Below are 18,639 nucleotides of genomic sequence, written 5' to 3'. Positions count from 1 at the left end.
TTATATTCAAAAGATGAGATAAACCAATCAGGTGTAGTGTAACCATGCAGTGAGGGAAAGGAAGCCCGCATTTTGAATTTGAAGCTTTGGGCCGTGGAAAGGTTTTTTCACTGTTTAAGTTATGCTTGGACATTCGTTGCACAGGAGCACGATATTGTGGGCAGTCTTTTGTTTAGCGTAATTAGCCGTCCAATTCCGGTAATAATAGTTGTCCGTAAGTAACGACCATATCTCTTCTGTCATACTTAGCCATAATTGTGTCGTATTCGATTCAACTGCTTGGAGTGTGTATTTTAGCCTATAAACATTATGTGTACGCATGAATACTGTCGCACTCGTGCATTCCCGTGGAGACTGAAGTGCATGCGAACAGCCCTGCTTTGAAATTTAGAAAGCCTGTCTTCGTGCAGTTAGCTGGCTCTCCGTGCTAATCCGCAATAGTTCAGGCGAGAGTGAACCATTCAAGTGTTTTTGTTTGTTTGTTTTTTACCTCCAGGGTAAAAGAAAAGTCAATATGTGCCACACACCAATGGATTTAGCTATTTTTGCACTTGCGTTCAATGTGTGGCGTGACCGGCTCTAGACATAAAGTCAATGTCAAGGAGGGAGCGATTGTCTACGATCTGCAAAAGAAGGCCACCGTTAGTTTGTTCCTAAAACACTTAAACTCTTGCAAACTACGGGCTCGCGTGTTCTTAGAAAACGGTTCCACAACGCATCTTTCTCTTTTATTAGCTGGCGGATTACCCACCCTTTGCGCTGTTTCTTGTATTTAAGGAAAAGCAGTTCCGTAGCAAATTTGCACGGTTCTCAAAAAAGTCTCCTACGCTTTGCAACGAATAGTTTCTGCATAAACTTCGACCCAGTTCGAGTTTTCAACATAGGACCAGAATAATGACATAATGTCAATTTGTTTGCCTTGAAGTGTAAGTTGAGGATTTCGAGTGAACCTTTAGTGGTAAAATCGCAAGTATTTCAAGGCGGTCGCTTATACCTGAGCCAAAGACTCCCGAATAGGTAGACGCGAGTGGGAAGTTTGTAAAGCACAAATCGAATAATATTTTGTACTTGCTGTTTCTTATTCAAGCGGGTTATTTGACAAGGTTTTCAAAACCGTTTGTTAGCATAGTTTCCATCAGGTTCAGCTTAGCCCGTGTGACCTTCTGTGTGGTAAAGCCACGTGCTGCGACGTTCAGCAGGCGTCGTTCGCGTTTCCTCGACACTGGAGCAGGGTCACAAAGAAATCTGCCGAATCACCCCGTTCCCACGAGCGTTTCTTTTCCTTCGCGTCTCGCTAAGAATTAATGCTCCGCGAAACGAAGCTGTACGTAAAAGTTCGAGCCGCGTCGGGGATGCAGAAAACAAACGAGGCAGTAAAGAGAAGCCTTTGGAGCTCGACGGCTGTCCGTCAGGCTTGGTTTGCGCCTGACGCGATAAGGGGTACGCGGCCGCCCGTTGCGCGCCATGCCGCGTCGTTAACCATGGAGGTCGGCCGTCGGCCACCTGAGACGCCCGGGCCACGGAGGGTGCACGAGCGTGTTTGTTGCGTGTGGTCTTTTCCTGGACCTTGAGTTACGGTAGCCGTTTACCGCACGCGTCTGCACCTCCGTGACGTCTGCCGGCTGTGGATGTTTCCCTTTGATGCGACGATTACACGTATGTCACGGAGAGAGTCTGCCGTAACTACCGTTGCGTGCACTTGTAAGGAAAAAAAATGTCATAAATGGGATTACTACGACCTGCCTCTATTAGCGGCTGTTTAATTGATCGGCACAGCATGTATATGGCAAATGAGTACAGGTCATCACGAAACCGACGTGAATATCTTGCAGTTTTGCCAGAGCTTGCATCAGAAATCTGTGCTGTCGCACATATATAGTGAGGCTTCCAATCAGCCTTTATTTGTATTTCTGTGTGCTGCTTTTTTAATTATTAAAGAACAGTTGATGTCTGCCGTGCCATGTTTTGCGCCATGGCGTGCGAAATTAGCCTTCGACACGTGTCATCTGGTGGCCATTGTTTGCCAAGCGTGTGGTTTTAAAACGAATATACGATAAAAAGAATAGCGAGAGCAGCGCAAAATTTGCTTTCCAATATGGCTTCGCAACGGCCTGACCCAGCCCCAAGATATCTAAGCTGGCTTTGCCTGTGGTGGACTACCCTTGTTGGTTCCGTCACTGCCGACGTGTTCGAGGTATATATGCTTACCTGCAGGCGAGTTAGCGAAGCGCGATGGCAGCGACGGTTTTATTAAGCGTTGTACGCTGAGGACAGGTTTGGTGGCCACCAGAGGTGGGCAACCTCATGAGGTTTCGACCTCATGAGGTCGACCTCAACCTCAAAATGACCTCAACCTCACGGAGTGAGGTGAGGTTGAGGTGAGGTCGGTGACAGCTCGAAATTTTTTGAGTGAGGTCACGAAATTGGACCTCAACCTCACGCGTGAGTTTGAGGTTGAGTGAGGTCGCCATTGTGTGAGGTCGAAATTGTGAGGTCCAGGCTCTTTGCTGTTGCCGCGGCTTTCTTCGAAGAGCGCCCCTTTTGACGCGGAGCTCGAGCGTACTGCCGCGGTGTGCCCGCCGACTCTCGGTGTTTGGTTACCCCCCAATCGGACGACCGGATGCGGCAGCCACTGCCCAGCTTTCGGCATTCCACCGTAATGTCCGCAGCCCGAGACCGCTTCCCTCTGGTCTACTTGGAAGGAGATATATTTTTTTTTTACTTCACGAACTCCTCATGCCCCCCGCCAGCCACCCCCGTTTCCTCTGACTTGTTTGTGCCGATGCTTGCGGCAGGCTCAAACACCCAGGAGCGCGCAAAGCACATAACTCACGTTGACCTGCGGTGCTTTTGTCGGAGGCCACAAAGAAAGCAGCGAACTAAAAAGCGAAGCAAATTGTCTTTGCGCAGACGGCGCGGAGCAGAACTGTGTCTTGTGCATGCCCGTTTCCAGGCGCTATAACGGCTGCTGCCTTACATTCGATAAAGGACCCTGCTGTACATTACACGGAAACTTAACAGAAAATGGTGCAGCGAAATTGTTAGGAGACGTGATACTGACAGATAAAAAAAAAAAAAAAACATGAACCAGAAAAACCGGCACAATACCATCTGGGCATTTTATCGAAGTCCTCTCTTTCGAATTGTACGTCATCGTTTTATATTTCGGTCCTGTAAATTAATATTCTTGTATTTTCCAGAACAACCTCTCTTGGTCTTGTGCTGCTTGTTTCTTATACAGATTCACAGGTGGCCCTGAACAACTGCAATGGGATGAAATGGACGGCACATCTTATAAGACGCAACTGGTATACAGGAAAACGCATGCGCATGTTAACCATTTGCCGAGATAGAACAGACAAAAAAATATATGGGGCTTGTATGCAGTCAAGCGCCATGAAAAAAAAAATGATTTCGCTCCGCTAAGGCCCTTTATTTCTCTCTCAAATTCTATTGAAATCAAGCAATGCAGGATGAAGGAGGAGAGTAAGGGATTCTTAACTTCATAATATCAGGTTTTTCTTGAAATCTCTTATTCAGGCGCAGAAAAACAAAAGAGAACAGCGTTCTCCTACATGTTTTTATGAGCTAGAAAGTATTAAGATGGTTTCCGGCTGGACATTTTGGTGTCTAGACGGACGAATTGGTGAGGCGAACTGAACGTGTCTGTTTTGTGCTCCCGTCTGCTCGAGACGGTCAAATCAATCGGATGAAAATTTTTGTGGCCAGATGTCGGAATAATTTTTTCAGATATTTGCTTTTTTCTTTAAAAATCAATTTTAATGTACGTGATGTGAAGTCAATTACATGCTAGCACTGAGGAATGCCGTATTAAGTCTATGTCTAAAACCTTCTATAAGCTCTGGGAAGCGCAGTTCTCTTCTGTTTTTAGTGTGCGAGATTTGTTATTACTTTCGTCAACATGGTATTTATTTATATATATTTTCTTGTATATCAATTAAGTTCGTACACTGCCGAAAAGAGAATAGGCTTCTTCCCTCACATTACGCTCTTTTTCAGAGGCCCATAGCCCAACCCTCCTTTCCACTTACCCGCGCGGTCATTTAGTTTTTTTTTTCTTTTTCTTTTGCAAGTATTGGAAAGCGCGATCAAGTCTCTGAAAGCGGAGCTGGCACACATACGCCATTGCCGTTTGGTGTGTATTGGTGACAGTGGGGCATTCACCGCATGAGCAAAACCAGATGCCTACAGACCATGAATGGCAAAATTACTTTTGAAAAGGAATTAAATTACATTACTAGTTACTTTGCCGAAAATCTAAGAAAAGTAATTAAATTACATTACTCATTACTGCTCCTAAAAAGTAATGAAATTACATTATGATTGCTTCTACTGAGAAATTAAATTACTTTTAAATTACTTTCTAGTTTCCATCCATGCAAAAACTAATCAAAGCTAATAAACAAAACAAAAGCTTGTTCTTCGGACGCGAAGGACACACATTCTTTCGTCTTCCCGCCAAGTTCTGTCCCAGAGAGCTATTCCTTCCCTCTCTCCTACAGCACGGGCCATTACAAAAAAAAAAAAAAAAAGACACGTGGTCGAACAGTCGTGAAATGACCGGCGAACCCAGCGTCTTGCTGGCACGGAGATGTCTCCGCCATTTGAAGGGCCCGAAGAAGCTATTTATTGCTTCCGCAGTCCCAAGAATCGACGTCGGCACATTTGTGCTCACAGCTCAGTAATGCTCAAGCCACGGTGCCTCACGTCATGGACCCTTCCGCCTATCTCCCCCAGCCCCAATCCTCCCTCGCACCGTGGTGTTGAGAGTAACCAGGCACCACTGTGCACTAGCCGACGCAGCAGGGAGTGCCGCTGCGCCGCGCTCGCAACTAGTTTTCCGCTCCAGCCTTTTTGCACCATTTCTCCCTTCGGCATTCCCTTGACGCCTTGTATCCTGCTACTTGGAGAATGGTTGCCCCTGCTACACACGAGGTCTCAGACGCACTGGTATGCTTAATCTGTCCCCCTTTGCCGATCCGTTACGCTGGCTTCGCTTGCCGCACGTCGTTCTTGCTTTCGCGGCACTCTACTTCGTTGACTATTGAAGGAGTAGTGGCGCACTCTAGTAAAAGTAATTTCGAAAGGAATTAATTACTTTTGCTGCGAAATTACTGCCAAAAAGTAATTCATTACATTACTAAATTATCAACCCGAGAAAGGAATTCATTACATTACAAATTACCGAGAAAAGTAATTCAATTACAGTAATTTCATTACTGTAATTCAATTATTGCCCTGTCTGCTACAGACGGACGGCGAAGGGAGGAGCGCGTGCACAGCGGGGGGCGCGGTCCCTCCGGGCTGCTTGCTCGCCTCCTTTCTGTTGTTCTTGCCTTTATTTTACGTTTATGTGCTGTAACTATACGACAGTAACGGGGAAACGGTTTCTCTAGATTCACCTACGGTGCATGCGGCGAAGCAGCTTCGGAGACACCACCGTGCCATTTATTAGTTCATTCTTCAGAGGAAAACAAGTGAATACCACAAAGAAGCTCGTCTCAGAATTGTTGGCGAAATGGCATCCAGTATTCGGTTCGGACATACAAGTATTTATATCGTGTGTGTGCGTGTGTGCGTGTGTGCGTGTGCGCGTGCGCGTGCGCGTGCGTGTGTGTGTGTGTGCGTGTGTGTGTGTGTGTGTGTGTGTGTGTGTGTGTGTGTGTGTGTGTGTGTGTGTGTGTGTGTGTGTGTGTGTGTGTGTGTGTGTGTGTGTGTGTGTGTGTGTGTGTGTGTGTGTGTGTGTGTGTGTGTGTGTGTGTGTGTGTTTAGGCGGGTGGGAGTAGGACATTTTGCTCCGGCGAAATTTGACGGGCGAGCCGATGTTCGCGACAGCAAAGTGGTTCACGTTTACCCTTTTTCCTAGCAGATCCGACCCTTGTAATTTTTTAATGTAAGCGCGGTGTTCGAAGAAGCAATTTCGCCAATTCTTGCAATACGCCACGGGATCACAGAATTATAAACTAACGCCCAGGATTGGCCGGTTGGGACTTCATAAGATAAACAGCATTCCTCTTCGAAATTTTCTGAAGGTTTATGCGGCGTTGGCCGAGTTTTATGATTAATTGGTGTTTTGCTATCTTTTCCTCTTTTGTTTGTTTTGTTGGGGATTTAGTCTTCACAAGTCGTTTCATGAGGGGCTTTTACGGAAAATTTGTGCCCCGTTAATATTACATCCGTTAATATGGAGGACCCGAATTATGGACAGTTTTTCTAGGGGCGAAGATTTTTCAATGTATTTATGTCTCATTAATATAGAAACTCGCTCTCTGAACAATGGAGATGGGATGAATGCACACAGCCTATTCGGCCCATGTATTTGTGTCTCGTTAATATGGACATCGTTTGAAAAGAGCAGAAGAGTCCGAACGCAAGTTAAAGAAGGGTGCGCAAGCCGGGAACCTATGCGACAGCCGATACGGTCGGATGCCTGAACGAGTCCTGTGGAGTTGGAAAGAACCAAAGCGGGCGTGTCGTCGTTTTAGGAGGGAAGGTGGGGGGGGGGGGGGGGGGGGCGCAAGAGCGGGAAGCAAGGGAGGAAGGGGAGAAAAGGAGGGTGGATGACAGGGATCGTACACAGCAAACCGAGGGTCAGCTATCTAAGAAAGACCCCAAAAGGAGGGAACCGGGAGATTTCTGGGTGCAGCGGCAGCGCCGCAACTAGAGGCCGCAGTCGGGAAAACAGCAACATGTGGTCGCAGAACAGAACAGAGGCCGGTAAAAGCGTAAGAAAGAAACAATAAGAAGAAAGACAAGCGCAAAAATTGGGGGTGGGAACTGAAGTTTTTCTATCCCAGAACACAAAGTGTGTTCCATGAAACCGTTAACGCTTTTCGGTCAGGGTTAAGACACTCACGAAGTACAGCGACAAAAGAAACGCGACGACCACGCAACCAGGACCGGGCGTCCCGTCCTGGACGCCCTTCCTTCTCATGCTCCTGGTTTTCGTCGCTGTTGCGCTGCCGAACTGCCAAACTTTGCACACTAGGCGGTCCGCATGTCGGCTTCGCTTTGAGTCAACGATGCGTCCTTGACAAGGTCTGAGCTCTTCGTAGTCGGCTAGTCGTCGTTCTAAACTGTACTTCAGCTTACAGTGTTTGTTTCATAGGAACACATACAAACGGCACAAGAAAGGGCTGTTTGATAGCCCTCTGTATAGTAGCCTGCCAACTTGACTCCCTCGCTTCCTTACAAAAACAGTACAAGGCAAGAAAGAGAATCAGAAGAACGGAAAGTCAGGGAGGTTAACTATATATGGAAAAAGAGTGCAAAGAAGCAGGAGCCTGTAACTCTCAACTTTAGTCCGACTTTTGGCATGGTGGGAGTTAAACGCAAAAGAATGGAGCTGAACTTAGGCGCGAAGCGGGAAATCTGTGAATTCAAGCGGCAAAAGCAATCTCAGTCAATCCAAGCCGTGAAAGACTGGACACAAGTTCAACTAGGCCTCAGCCTCGTCAGGTCGACGGTATACCATCTATATATACTACCGGACTCCGATAAATGGCTCAACGTCGGCATCACAGCGTAAGCCACAGTCCGACAGCGCCCAGCACAGTTCGAAGAAATGGAGTCAGCGTTGTTAATTTGGTTCGGGAATGTGCTCGCGAATGGTGCTGTCGTGAGCGACGAAATGCTTCAAGAGAAGGTTCGCTGCCTCGGCAACATTATGGGTGCTTCTTCTCCTTCGTCTTGATAGGTTTTACCTGTGATGACTTACGGAATTTTTGTTCAGTAAAACAGGAGATGTTTACTGAGAAATATTATTTTACGCTCTGTCTAGTCGTTACTCACCTCAGCTACTCAAGAGGATGGCTGACAAGGTTTAAGAACAGACATGACGTTTCGCGTCGACGGATTTTTGAAGAAGAGGGTAGCATCGACATCTCGGTGGTGTTTATATACCCAAATTAATTAAAACAGCAGCCATTATATAAATTTTTTTCTAAATTATATACTTTTCGTTTTTATTCATGACTCGTTATTATGGATGACTCGCTTTATGGACAGTTTTGGTCGGAAACCAAAGCGTTCATACTAACGAGGCACGACTGTATTCCTATTTTTTCTTAATTTAATGCATTCCGTCGCAAAACAATGTACAGTGTATTAAAAAAAAGCTCGGCAATCATCAATTTTTTTATTCGAATAAAGAAAAAGAGCAAGGATGAAAGCTTGGGCGCGTTGGTGTCGGTTTTCTTGCCTCATAGCGCTAAACAGACAGGGACACAGCCAGACATACGGGACGGGCGATAAAAAAAAAAAGCACCCGTCCCGTGTGTCTCGCTGTGTCCCTGTCTGTTTAGCGCTATGTGGCAAAGAAAGAGAGCATATCGTCATTGTTGTCGTCGTCACTAGGGTCAACAGCATTTGTCTTTTCAGTTTATAGTAAGAACTGGCTTGTTTTATTTCTAATACGAATCTTATTCACGTGGGTCAGATGGGATAAACTCTTTGTATTGCATTATGGGCCTATGCGTAGTAACGTGGTACCCATGTAGGCCTTAGATTGAAACCGACCACAAAAGGGTAGGCGAGGAGGGGGAGAGGATTGCCACTTTAGTGCAGAGTTGGACATGTAGAGTCCAGAGTTTCTCTGCTTTTATCCAGGATATTAATTGTAGTATAAAATTAGGAGTAAAATACAGCCTTCATACGACAAAATTCTGGCTAGCCTATATATACCCCAGGATTACCGAGAAATGTATATTTGCTTTAAGTTACGGTTTAATTTAATGATTCTTTTTTTTTTTTTTTGAGGTCGAGCGCCTGACCTCAACCTTACATTTTGAGTTTGAGGTGAGGTTGAGTGAGGTCGCCAATGGTCACCTGAAAAGTGAGGTGAGGTCGCCTGGGGGACCTCAACCTCAATTGCTGAGGTTGAGGTTGAGTGAGGTCGCCAAACATTTTTTGAGTTTGAGGTGAGGTCGAGGTTTTTGAGGTCAAATGCCCATCTCTGGTGGCCACCTCCGTGTTCAACTACAAGTGCAGCCTGTTTGCTGAGCACAAATTAAGTGGTGCATTGTGCGATACTGCTTGGCGCCACACGACGCTTGTAACAACAATTTGTACCCGCCGTATGGAGTCCTCCTTTGCCGCTATGTTGAGGACGTGGTAAATGTGTCTTTAAAGCAGCCTGGGTTGTAAGCGTAACGAAGGTTAGGTTGATCTGCTGTGCTCTTCGTTTAATCATTTCGATGTCGGTTGTGTCACCAGTACAGAAAATGTCTGCTTCTTTTTGATAAGGTATACCCTTGAATGTTCCTGAAAGGTTTCTCTTTTGGTCGCTGTCTACATTGCTTTGAGACGTCTACGCGACGTTTATGCGATGTCAATGAGACGTTTAAAAGACGTTTATGCGGTCTCCATGCTGCCCTGAACAAGTGAGACTTTGTTACGGCTCCTTGAGTGTGTTGTCAAGCTGTCGCGTATCCTTTGTCTCTCCTGTCAGTGTGGGCGCCATTTCTTATACGGGCGGGGCAGCATGCCGCAGTCGGCGAGTGCGCGCGATTGTGGGCGTTGCCTTATCGCGCCTGACATCTTTTCTTATCGCGTGAACTAGAAAAGAGCGGGAAAATAATCAAACGCCGAAGATGGTTTCGTTTTGTGGTGCTCTTCTGTATTCTGGTCGGAGCAGCTTGGCTGTGCGCGTGCCCATTTCTTCCGCCCCCTTTTCACGGTTAGACGTTTTCTAAGTGTTTGTTTCCCTTAATCCTGTAGCTGGAACGAGATGGGTCAAACCAGGACCTCCTGCAGTGCATGGGAAGATTATACGCGCCGCCTGACTTCATACATTATAGAGATAGCATCTCAGCCAGGTTCGCGCGTCACAGCGTTGTTTGTGTCTGTGTGCCATTGGCTTGCTGAGGGCAGCTCCACGATTTCGAAAAAAAAAAAAAAACTGCGATTGTCGCGACGGAAGCAACCTTCCTGCTATGGTCCTGTATTTAAGACCGCAGTATTGATAAAAAAAAAAAGAAAAAAAAAACCGGTGTGGTACTCCAGTGAAGGAATCGGCGTAACCTCGTTTGACCCGCGGTTTTGGGCGTCACCAGTTGCCTGTTCCGCATTTTTCGGTTTATAAGTGGCTTGTCTTTGTTGTTGTTGTTGTTTTTGGACCTTCGGTCAGTGGCGAGGTTTATAACGCTCCGTAATACCCAGAAATGTGGCGCAACAAACACAACACACGCGCACACTACCAACTGTAATATGGATCTGAACACACTTCCTCTCCACCACTCCTTTTCTTCTACACTCGAGTACATCTTCTCATCATCCTCTTCTTTGCCAAGGGGATATTGGCACTTTCTTCCCCGCAGAACATAAGCATCTTTTAAGCATGGCAGTCACTCACGTGCTTCTCCACACCTCTGCATTGCCCAGAAACTAATACCACGCTGGACAGTCATCTTTTATAACGCTTCGCTTTGTATGCTTGGGTTGTTCCTCAGTTTCGTCAGGCGTAACCTCGCCACGTGACCGTGCACAGTTCCCACCGCGCTTTTCTTGCATGCGTTGAGCAAGATTTCTCAGCGCATCGTGTTTCTGCAGCGGCGAGATATACCTTCTCAGCAGCGGTGAAAGTTGAGCGCATATTTAACATAAGCGATGCTAATGGCGCCGCACTTCTCTTATAGGGTCAAGAACGCGTAATACTTTCGCGAGCAGGCGTGTGTTGTCTAGTATCCCATAGCTTTTCGTAATACCTTTTGAATATATATATATATATTGGTTACCTTTAGTAGTCGGTTGACGTATTTGCCTTTTGTTATGAATTCAGCTGCCCGTTCAGCGGTTTATTTGTGATCCGACGCTTTTCTAAAACCTGTCTACAATCCTGCGAAGGCCAGCCATGTTAAAAGTTGGGATGCCTCTAAAACACACGAACTGTATGCTCTTTTACCCGGCCCGAATACTGTGGCCAAGTTTGCGGGATCGAATCGCGGCCGCGGCGGCCACATTTCGATGGAGGTGAAACGGATAGGCGTCCGTGTGCTATAGCTGTGCGATGCCAGTCTCGGTGCACGTTGAAGAACCCCAGGTTGTCGAAACTTCCGCAGCCCTCCAGTACGGCGTCTCTCATAGCCCGAGTCGCTTTGGGACCTTAAACCTCACAAACCAAACCGGACTGCGCTCTTTTCGGCATATTTCTCACTTTACACGTGACTAGTCATTGCTAATGAGTCATTAGACACGCCATCGATTTATTAGGCGCCTAAGTGTTGCGCTTCAGTAAAGTATTCTGCTGCTACTACTCGACACGCGGTGCATGCGAATAACCAGTGCTGCCGCGCATGCTTGACTTCCTTTATTCCCACAAAGCTCACGTCACCCCCGAACAACGAAGCTTAGTCGATCCTTCCTTGCTTATCGCTTATCGCCAGTAGCTTCAGGTACATACATCAGGAAATCGCTGTGCACTATGGATGAATATGAAAAAAAAAAATGCCCTCTGTGCAAGCGTTTTCATCCTCAGTATTTTCCGCGCTGCGTTCTCCCATACGGATCGTCCGCCAAGCAGAAGGAATCGAGGTCGCCTTCGGGCAACGAGTAGCGGTAACGTTCACCTGGAAGGAGTGGCCAGCGTGTGATTTACTCTCCCCGTGCATTGCTGTCTCAGGCTGCAATGACTCTTTTCAGCGCCTCGGCGGCGTGGGTGTATACTACATGGGAGCACTGATAGGTTGAGAGCGGTCGCCGTGGTACAGCATCGAGACTTTCCAGACAAGTGGGGCGGCCGGGGGCCTGATCAACGACCGCACCGAGGCGTCGGATCTTCGGTGGGACGTCGCGGCGACGGGCCCCTATAAAAGGCGTCGCGGAAACGGGACACCAACCGTGGCTGCATAGACCGGGCTGTTTAGTTTCGTATATCGTTTCCGTGATGACGCGGAGCTACGTGCCTTCGTCTGTCGCTTGATCAAGCCGTTCGTGTTCCTCGTTTGAGATGCAGCACTATAGTCGCCATCTGTGCGGGCGCCGCGCAGATTATGCCTGTGTTTTTGGTGAGCAGTTGGCAGAAAGCGGCGAAGCAGCAAACTGGGGTCAGGACAGACGCCTTGATTGAGGGGCGCCGCCACTCTGGTGCACCCTCTAATCATTTACTGATGAAGTCCTGAGGACGATTAGGAGCCGGCCTGCATTTATAAGGTTACCGTGAACGGAAATATTACTCTACCGAAGACGGCGCTTTTAATAGCCAGAATAAACACACGCACGCACAAGGACCAGTTCACGAGTAAAATTCGTGCACCGGCGTCCGATTTTCGGCCGTGGCTACGCTACATGGGCTTATCGCATTTGAACTGGTTATGCGGCTTATTCGGTATTGACGTGTGGCTTGTTTCGAATCGACAGGCTGGAAGATTTTTGAATGCAATGTTCGTGCCTAGAAATGAGTCTTTTTACTGGACATGCGTAAACCAAACGACGTCGACAGCGCCGACGTCGGATTTTCTGGTGCTTTAACACTATTACGTTGAATGTGGATGAAGTGGTCCCCACGTCCTTGACGTTATCTTGTGACGAAATTTCGAATTCACTAGGTCAGCTTCATTCCAACTGCTATCCCCTTGTTCTATGGCCTCTGTGGAGGTATCGCTGGTGTAAACCTCACCCACTGCTCTAACCTGGCAGCGAGGCGTGAACGTAGCGTGTGTAAGAAAAAAAAATCACAGCTTAGAAATCATGAGCCGTGTTTACATGAATGCGACAGCTAGCGCATCGTATTCATGTAAACAGGGGTAATGTGCTACGAAAGCGCATCGCACTAATGTGCCAACAGGGCTGGATTTAGAGGGGTAAGTCGACTTACCCCTCGTTCCGTCACCACCACGCTAGAGATGATGCGGCGCTACATGTAAACGCTGTCGCATCGCATTACCGTGAGGCGCTACTAAATGCGATGCGATGCGCTAATGTCGCATTCATGTAAACACGGCTGTGGGACTCCGTATACGAACCAGGTCCATCTGAAGCTTCGTTAACCTTACGGCTACCCTCTGAAGGTCGGCCACTTATAAGTGATTTTAGCGTACGCAGTTGTTGGATAACTTTTCTCCCGTCTTTTCTCGCAGGCGAGACGACAGTCCGGACGAGAAATCGAGGCCCACGGATCTTGTTGCGAATCATCGCCGGGCTAGGAAGCAGCGAAGGAGGCGAAGCCATGACTTTCGTCCGGATCAGTAGGCGAAGGCCAGTGTCACGCCTACAGTGTCATCTCGAAACAACGTGAAAGGAAGGCACCGCCCGTAGAAGTCACTGCCGCTCCACAACTATCGCCACCTGGCGACCAGCGGTGGCGCCGGACCGTATATAAGTTCCCCGAGTGACTGAACCATGGCGAGCAGCGGGTCCCTGATGCGGACAGCGTACCCGACCAGCAACGGTGGCACCCCCAGCTCGAGACCAAACCGGGCCGGCTTGCGCAGTGCGCCCGCCGGCACCAGCAATGGTGGCGGAGGGTACCCGCCCTGGCGACGGGTCAGCGGCGACTTCTGCCTTGACCTTGCTAAGGAAGACCGGCAGGGCGTAGAAGTGGTGAGCAACGTTAGCACTTTAACAGCATAGCATGTGCAGCGCTTGTCCAGGCTTGCCTCCCTGTGCTTGCTATAGCATTGGATGGGTCGTTCTGCTGGCTATTTTTTTTTTTTTTGTTCTCCGTTATCTTCATTATAGTGAGAAGGGGAGCGTCATGAGTATAATAATTAAAGAACGACAGGTGGTCAAAATTTCCGGCGTCCTCCACTACGGCGTCTCACACAGCCTGAGTCGCTTTGGGACGTTAAACCCCGCAAATTAATCAATCATCAGTAGAATAATTCACTCCCGTGTTCCGTAGAATCCATCAAGGATGGGATATATTCGAAAGAATGAATTGCTTATTGACATTCCTTAAAGGACTACACACCAATCCTTTGGCATTTTTCTTCTTGCTAATAATGCCTAAGCCATTCCTGTATATCGATCCACACTCAGTTTTTGCCTACGACCGCTAATTAATTTATAATAGAATTTTCTTTTCTCACCAGTTTCGGTTTCAGCAGCCAAAAGATGGCTGTGACGTCACAATCAAGTATTGATGTTCGGCATGAAAAACGGCGATACAATCGCCGATTCTTCACTTGTAGTGATTCCTGTTCTTGAGACTGGCTGCCTTTATCATTGTACTGAATAAAACGACACGAGAATGATTACAAAGCTCTATTTTCATCCCTCACGTGACCTAGACTTTGACGTCACAGTGGGAATCGTCGATCGGCCGTTACAACCGAAACAGGAGAAAAAAGAAATTCGATTATAAATTGTTCAGCAGTCGTAGGCGAATATGACCTGGTGATTCGTGTACAGTAATGTCTTAGGTACCATTACAAACGATAAAAAACGAACCCAAAAATTAGGCGTCTATATACTCTTTCAAGGCGCGGCCCTACGCTGCTGGTACAAGCTCAGCAGTGTTCATGGGAATGTATCTGAAATAAGGATTCTTTTTTTTTTTTTCAGGTTGCAACCTTGCTTTTTCTTTTTTACTATATAACTTCTGTCTCAGCCACGGTTGCGTGTTGTGTTTTATTTTCGGTTAGAAAGATGCACTTGACTGCGCCTGTGCGTGTTTTTCTTATTTTCGTCATATGGTGTCCAACATTCGAATAAGTGAGTGCAGTGCCTGGGTTCAGCGTTCAGCGAGTGTAACGCAGTGTGCGGCCGATGGTCAGTGGTGCTCGCACGGCACGCGAAGTGGTCAAAACAACAGCACGAGGCGATAAGCGGTATCTGGCCCGATCGGAGGCGCGTGTCAACTTCTGGTGCGCCCACTTAAGGACCCCGCCGCGCGGGCACCCGTTTCGACAGCCTTTTGTGCGTGTACAGTATATGTGAGTAGCCCACCCGCTACTGGTCCTCTGGTGAGCGCCGCAACTTCGTTATTTGGCCGCTGCATCCCAAAGCGTGCACCTATCCCTCCGGTGAAAGCTCTGCGCGGGCAGGGTCGCAAAGTGGGGAAAAGTCCAAAGCCCTGATAATGGTGTGTAGCGTTTCCACTGATGCTGCACCTCCTATCGTCGTCTTCACATGCAGTGGTAGCTGTGACAGGGTGGTTGCCATGGAGCAGTGGCGTCTGTAATGCAGTGTGCCTGCTCTCATTAAATCCCTGTGACGTTACTATTGCGCAGGAAAGCCAAAGTAGAGGATAGGCACGCTTAAATCCTGCGTAGTTCTTAGGCTCCGTGTGTGGACGTGTCATGCCGAGCCAGGCGCCCGTCGTAGTGGAAGTTATAGGGTGCCTCCATGCTGGAGCGTCCTATACTGCGAGACAACCGTTGCTTGGTTGTGAGATGCCCTTTGGTTTTCCTCCTCGAGACCGGCCCTCTGACGTCACGCCCTGTCCCCGCTGTGCTTCCGTGCAGGTAAAGCCACGCTGTAACAGCGCCACGGCAGCTCATCGCGCCCGTGACGTGGATGAGTTCTACCTGCGGGTCACCAAGCGACAGGAGGAGCACCTCATACCTCTCAAGGAGGACCTCGCCGACTGGCTCAACAAGTCACTCGGTGAGTCCATGCTGCGGCCCGCGGGTGCGCGCCTCTTGCCTTGTAGCACGTGCCTATGTGGTCTCCCAGGAGGTCTCTCTAGGGTTCTTTAGTGGAAATCGTCGGCAACGTCGTTTTCTCAAGCTTCGGGCTTCCTGACTGCATGTCACTCGAGTGGCAGCTCGGAAAGGGTGGTCTCAGGCCCCCGTGTGGCGAACGGTGTCAAGAATTTCATTTAACATGCTGCCAGATTTGTGGTGAACACTTCCCGAACAGGGGTCTAGGGACAACAGCAAGGATGACCACCACCATTGCCTTTGTGACTCATCGTTGTGGTCAATCCTGTGCGTAGCTTATACGCTGCATGCATGGCCGCGTAGGTTAGCAGAATAGGTTATGGTTGTCCATGATTCCCACTTGAGACTGCAAGAAGACGAGGAAACGCGAATAGACATTACAATGAACAGTAGTGGTAAGTGGTTTTATTATTATAGAACAAAATAAAAATAATAAAGGAAGGAAAAAGATATTTTGCCTGCCCAGGGACTGGTATTGCAGAACTGCGTTCAGTTGGCGTTCAGTTTTGGAACGCTCTGTGATTGGTTGGAAGCACTTCCGCTCAAAAACTCGGAACTGAACGCTTTTACGTCACGGCACCTTCTGAGAGGCTTTGAGCGGAAGTGCTTCCAACCCCGGTATCTGCTTTCGAAATGAGCTGAAGCATCTGAATGGGGGCGTAGTGAACAGCCCCAAAAACGCATTTTCGCAATGGTAGCGGCCGGCGTTTGGGGTGCATGTCTGGTATACTTTATTGATCTTCCTTGTTCAATTTTGTAACCATTTTTTTTTTTTTTGACGTCGTACTGGAATGTCGGTGAGGTAAGCAAACATGCCGCAAGGTATTGTACACTTAGTCGTGGCGCGACTCTGAAGCGGCTGAGGTAAGGTAGGCCTTCTGGTTTTGAAAGCAGTGCTTGCGCCCGCGTCGCGTGCGCAACGTCTCGGTGCAAACCGGGTTTGCGCGCGGCTGTTCTAGCGGATTGCAGGTGTGCGTAAGCGAGTGAGGGGTGTAGGACGGCACGGGTGGGCAGACCTGGGAAAGAGGGGGGTTGCGTTGGCGCGCGTGCGGCATTCGGTGGCATCTACATTTGTACAACCCGGCCGCTTCGCTCCCACGGAATCTCGCCGGTCGTCGCCGGTAAGCCCGAGAGAGCAAACATCGTGGGAAGCGGTGTCGTCGCGTCAATAGCGGGTTGCAGCGCAGTGCCGACGAATGGATAGAGTTAACATAACTGTACTGTGTACCGCTGGCAACTACCGCTACTGCGCATGCGCAGACGTCTCCCAGTGGCGCCATCTGTGCACACTATGATGTTCAAAGTGTCTGCGCTATCCTAAACCAAGCATTGAAGACTTGCCCTCGACGCAACATTCCTGCGTTTGTTACACAGCCGACGAATGGAAGCGCCTATATATTACAATTTCGTGCCCCAAGATGGACCGTGGCTTAGCTTTAAAGTTTTAGCTTTAAAGGCGCCGTGCTCCAGGAAAACCACGGTCGGTGTTAGGGAAATGGCTTTGACAGATGGTAGTAGCTGGCAAGTGACAGGACCATTTTTCACTCGCTGGTCGTCGAGTGGTCTGTTGTACGTCACGAACCTGCACGACATGGCTGATTAGCAGGCGCTGCCAACTTGGGGTTCTATACGTAGACATGGGAGGGCGGGATCGGATTCCAGCCATCCAGCGGAACCCAGCGATCTATGCTTGTGTCGCATATACGTACGGCTCTGTCCCATGTTCCGAAAATTGTAGTGTAGTTTTGAGATATTTGAGCAATCCCACATGATATGTCTGAGGTTGGCTGGCTAAGAGCAGGGCTTATATTTACCTACTATACGCACTCCTGCACTTGTCTGGGTAACTGTACGCCCATCTGTAATAGGCTTGATGTGCGTTCTTGTTAGGATTTTGGGGCCAAAGGACTAAGGAGACGATGTGTATGGGTTTCTCTCCTCTGGATGGTTACAGCTCCAAGGCAGGTGTAGACACCTGGAGGAATGTTAAAAGTGTAAATTGCAACTTCAAGCTGCACAGTGTAGTTTCAAACCAAACGAAAAGAAAGCATTCCTCCTGTATGATGATCAAGCATTTAGGATTTTGGGGCCGAAGGACTAAGGCAATCGTATCGTCGTGGTAAGATCAAGTATGGAGTGGGTACACCATTCTGAAAATTGCTGCCGTCTCAGTCTTCTCCCTTTGCCTACTTAAGCCATCGGTCGGTGCTGTGGGACGAGTCATTGCCTGAAAGGAAGGAATGTGAGGAGGCGCAGGTGAATCGTGGTCGTGTGTGTGCGTGTGAAAGTGTCACTTGTGTTGTGGGAGTGTTCGGCGGTGTGCATGACTATCATTGCTTTTAATTCGACCGCCTAGTTCAGAGGCTGGCAGTGTTTGACTTCAGTTTTATTACAAGTGCAACACTTCTTTTCTCGAACTACAAACACAGTCCACGCCAACATTTCGTGGCGACATTAGAGAGATTTAGCAGAGCTGTGACATACTGTTGTAGATGTATAGCAGTTTACTTGACTCCACCCACGCATGCGCACTGGCATGGGTGTGGCAGGTGGGGCCACTGCGAATTTGCACCCGCACTAATACGTCTCCGCTTAGCTAAATCTATCTATTGGAGACATTTAGCGTTAAGGCTGAATCGCATGCACGCGAAAACTCACGCGAACGCGAACGCGACGGCGGCACGCGTCGCGCGAAGCCTTCGCGCGAACAGAAATGCATGTGTCGCTTGGCTCGTCGCTCGGATCTGCCGAAATAGAAAATTTCGCTCGTTCGCCCGGAAGTAACCGTACGTCACTGCCGCTCATTTCGCATGCTTTCTTTATTTTGCTGTGTTGTATTGTGATTGTGCATTACCGCGTAAACATTTCGCTTTGTACGGACAATGGTGGATAGCCAAGGATTCAAAGAACGTCTAGTCGCAACCGAAACAACAATAGAAACAAGGGGTCACGTGACTATTTGTGCCGATTACAGTGCAAGTTCACACACATTCGATACGGTTTGCTGTAAATACATTTT

The 18,639-nt window shown here is 48.3% G+C and overlaps 1 protein-coding gene across 1 annotated transcript in view; it reads left to right on the top strand.

Annotated features, from left to right (window-relative positions):
* Positions 1-18,639, top strand: part of LOC146174030 (growth arrest-specific protein 2-like) — a 234,962-nt gene that overhangs the window by 66,241 nt on the left and 150,082 nt on the right. Inside the window, exons 2-3 of the mRNA XM_084584333.1 lie at positions 13,095-13,557; positions 15,423-15,564. Coding sequence (XP_084440459.1) covers positions 13,357-13,557; positions 15,423-15,564 — 343 coding nt within the window. The 5' untranslated portion in view covers positions 13,095-13,356. The remainder of the gene's footprint in view (positions 1-13,094; positions 13,558-15,422; positions 15,565-18,639) is intronic.

This window comes from Amblyomma maculatum, chromosome 11 (assembly GCF_055883805.1).
Source record: "Amblyomma maculatum isolate TAMU_Amacu chromosome 11, ASM5588380v1, whole genome shotgun sequence".
NCBI lineage: Eukaryota > Metazoa > Arthropoda > Arachnida > Ixodida > Ixodidae > Amblyomma > Amblyomma maculatum.
Note: the sequence above shows the minus strand (reverse complement) of the source record. Positions and strands in the feature narration are given on the sequence as shown.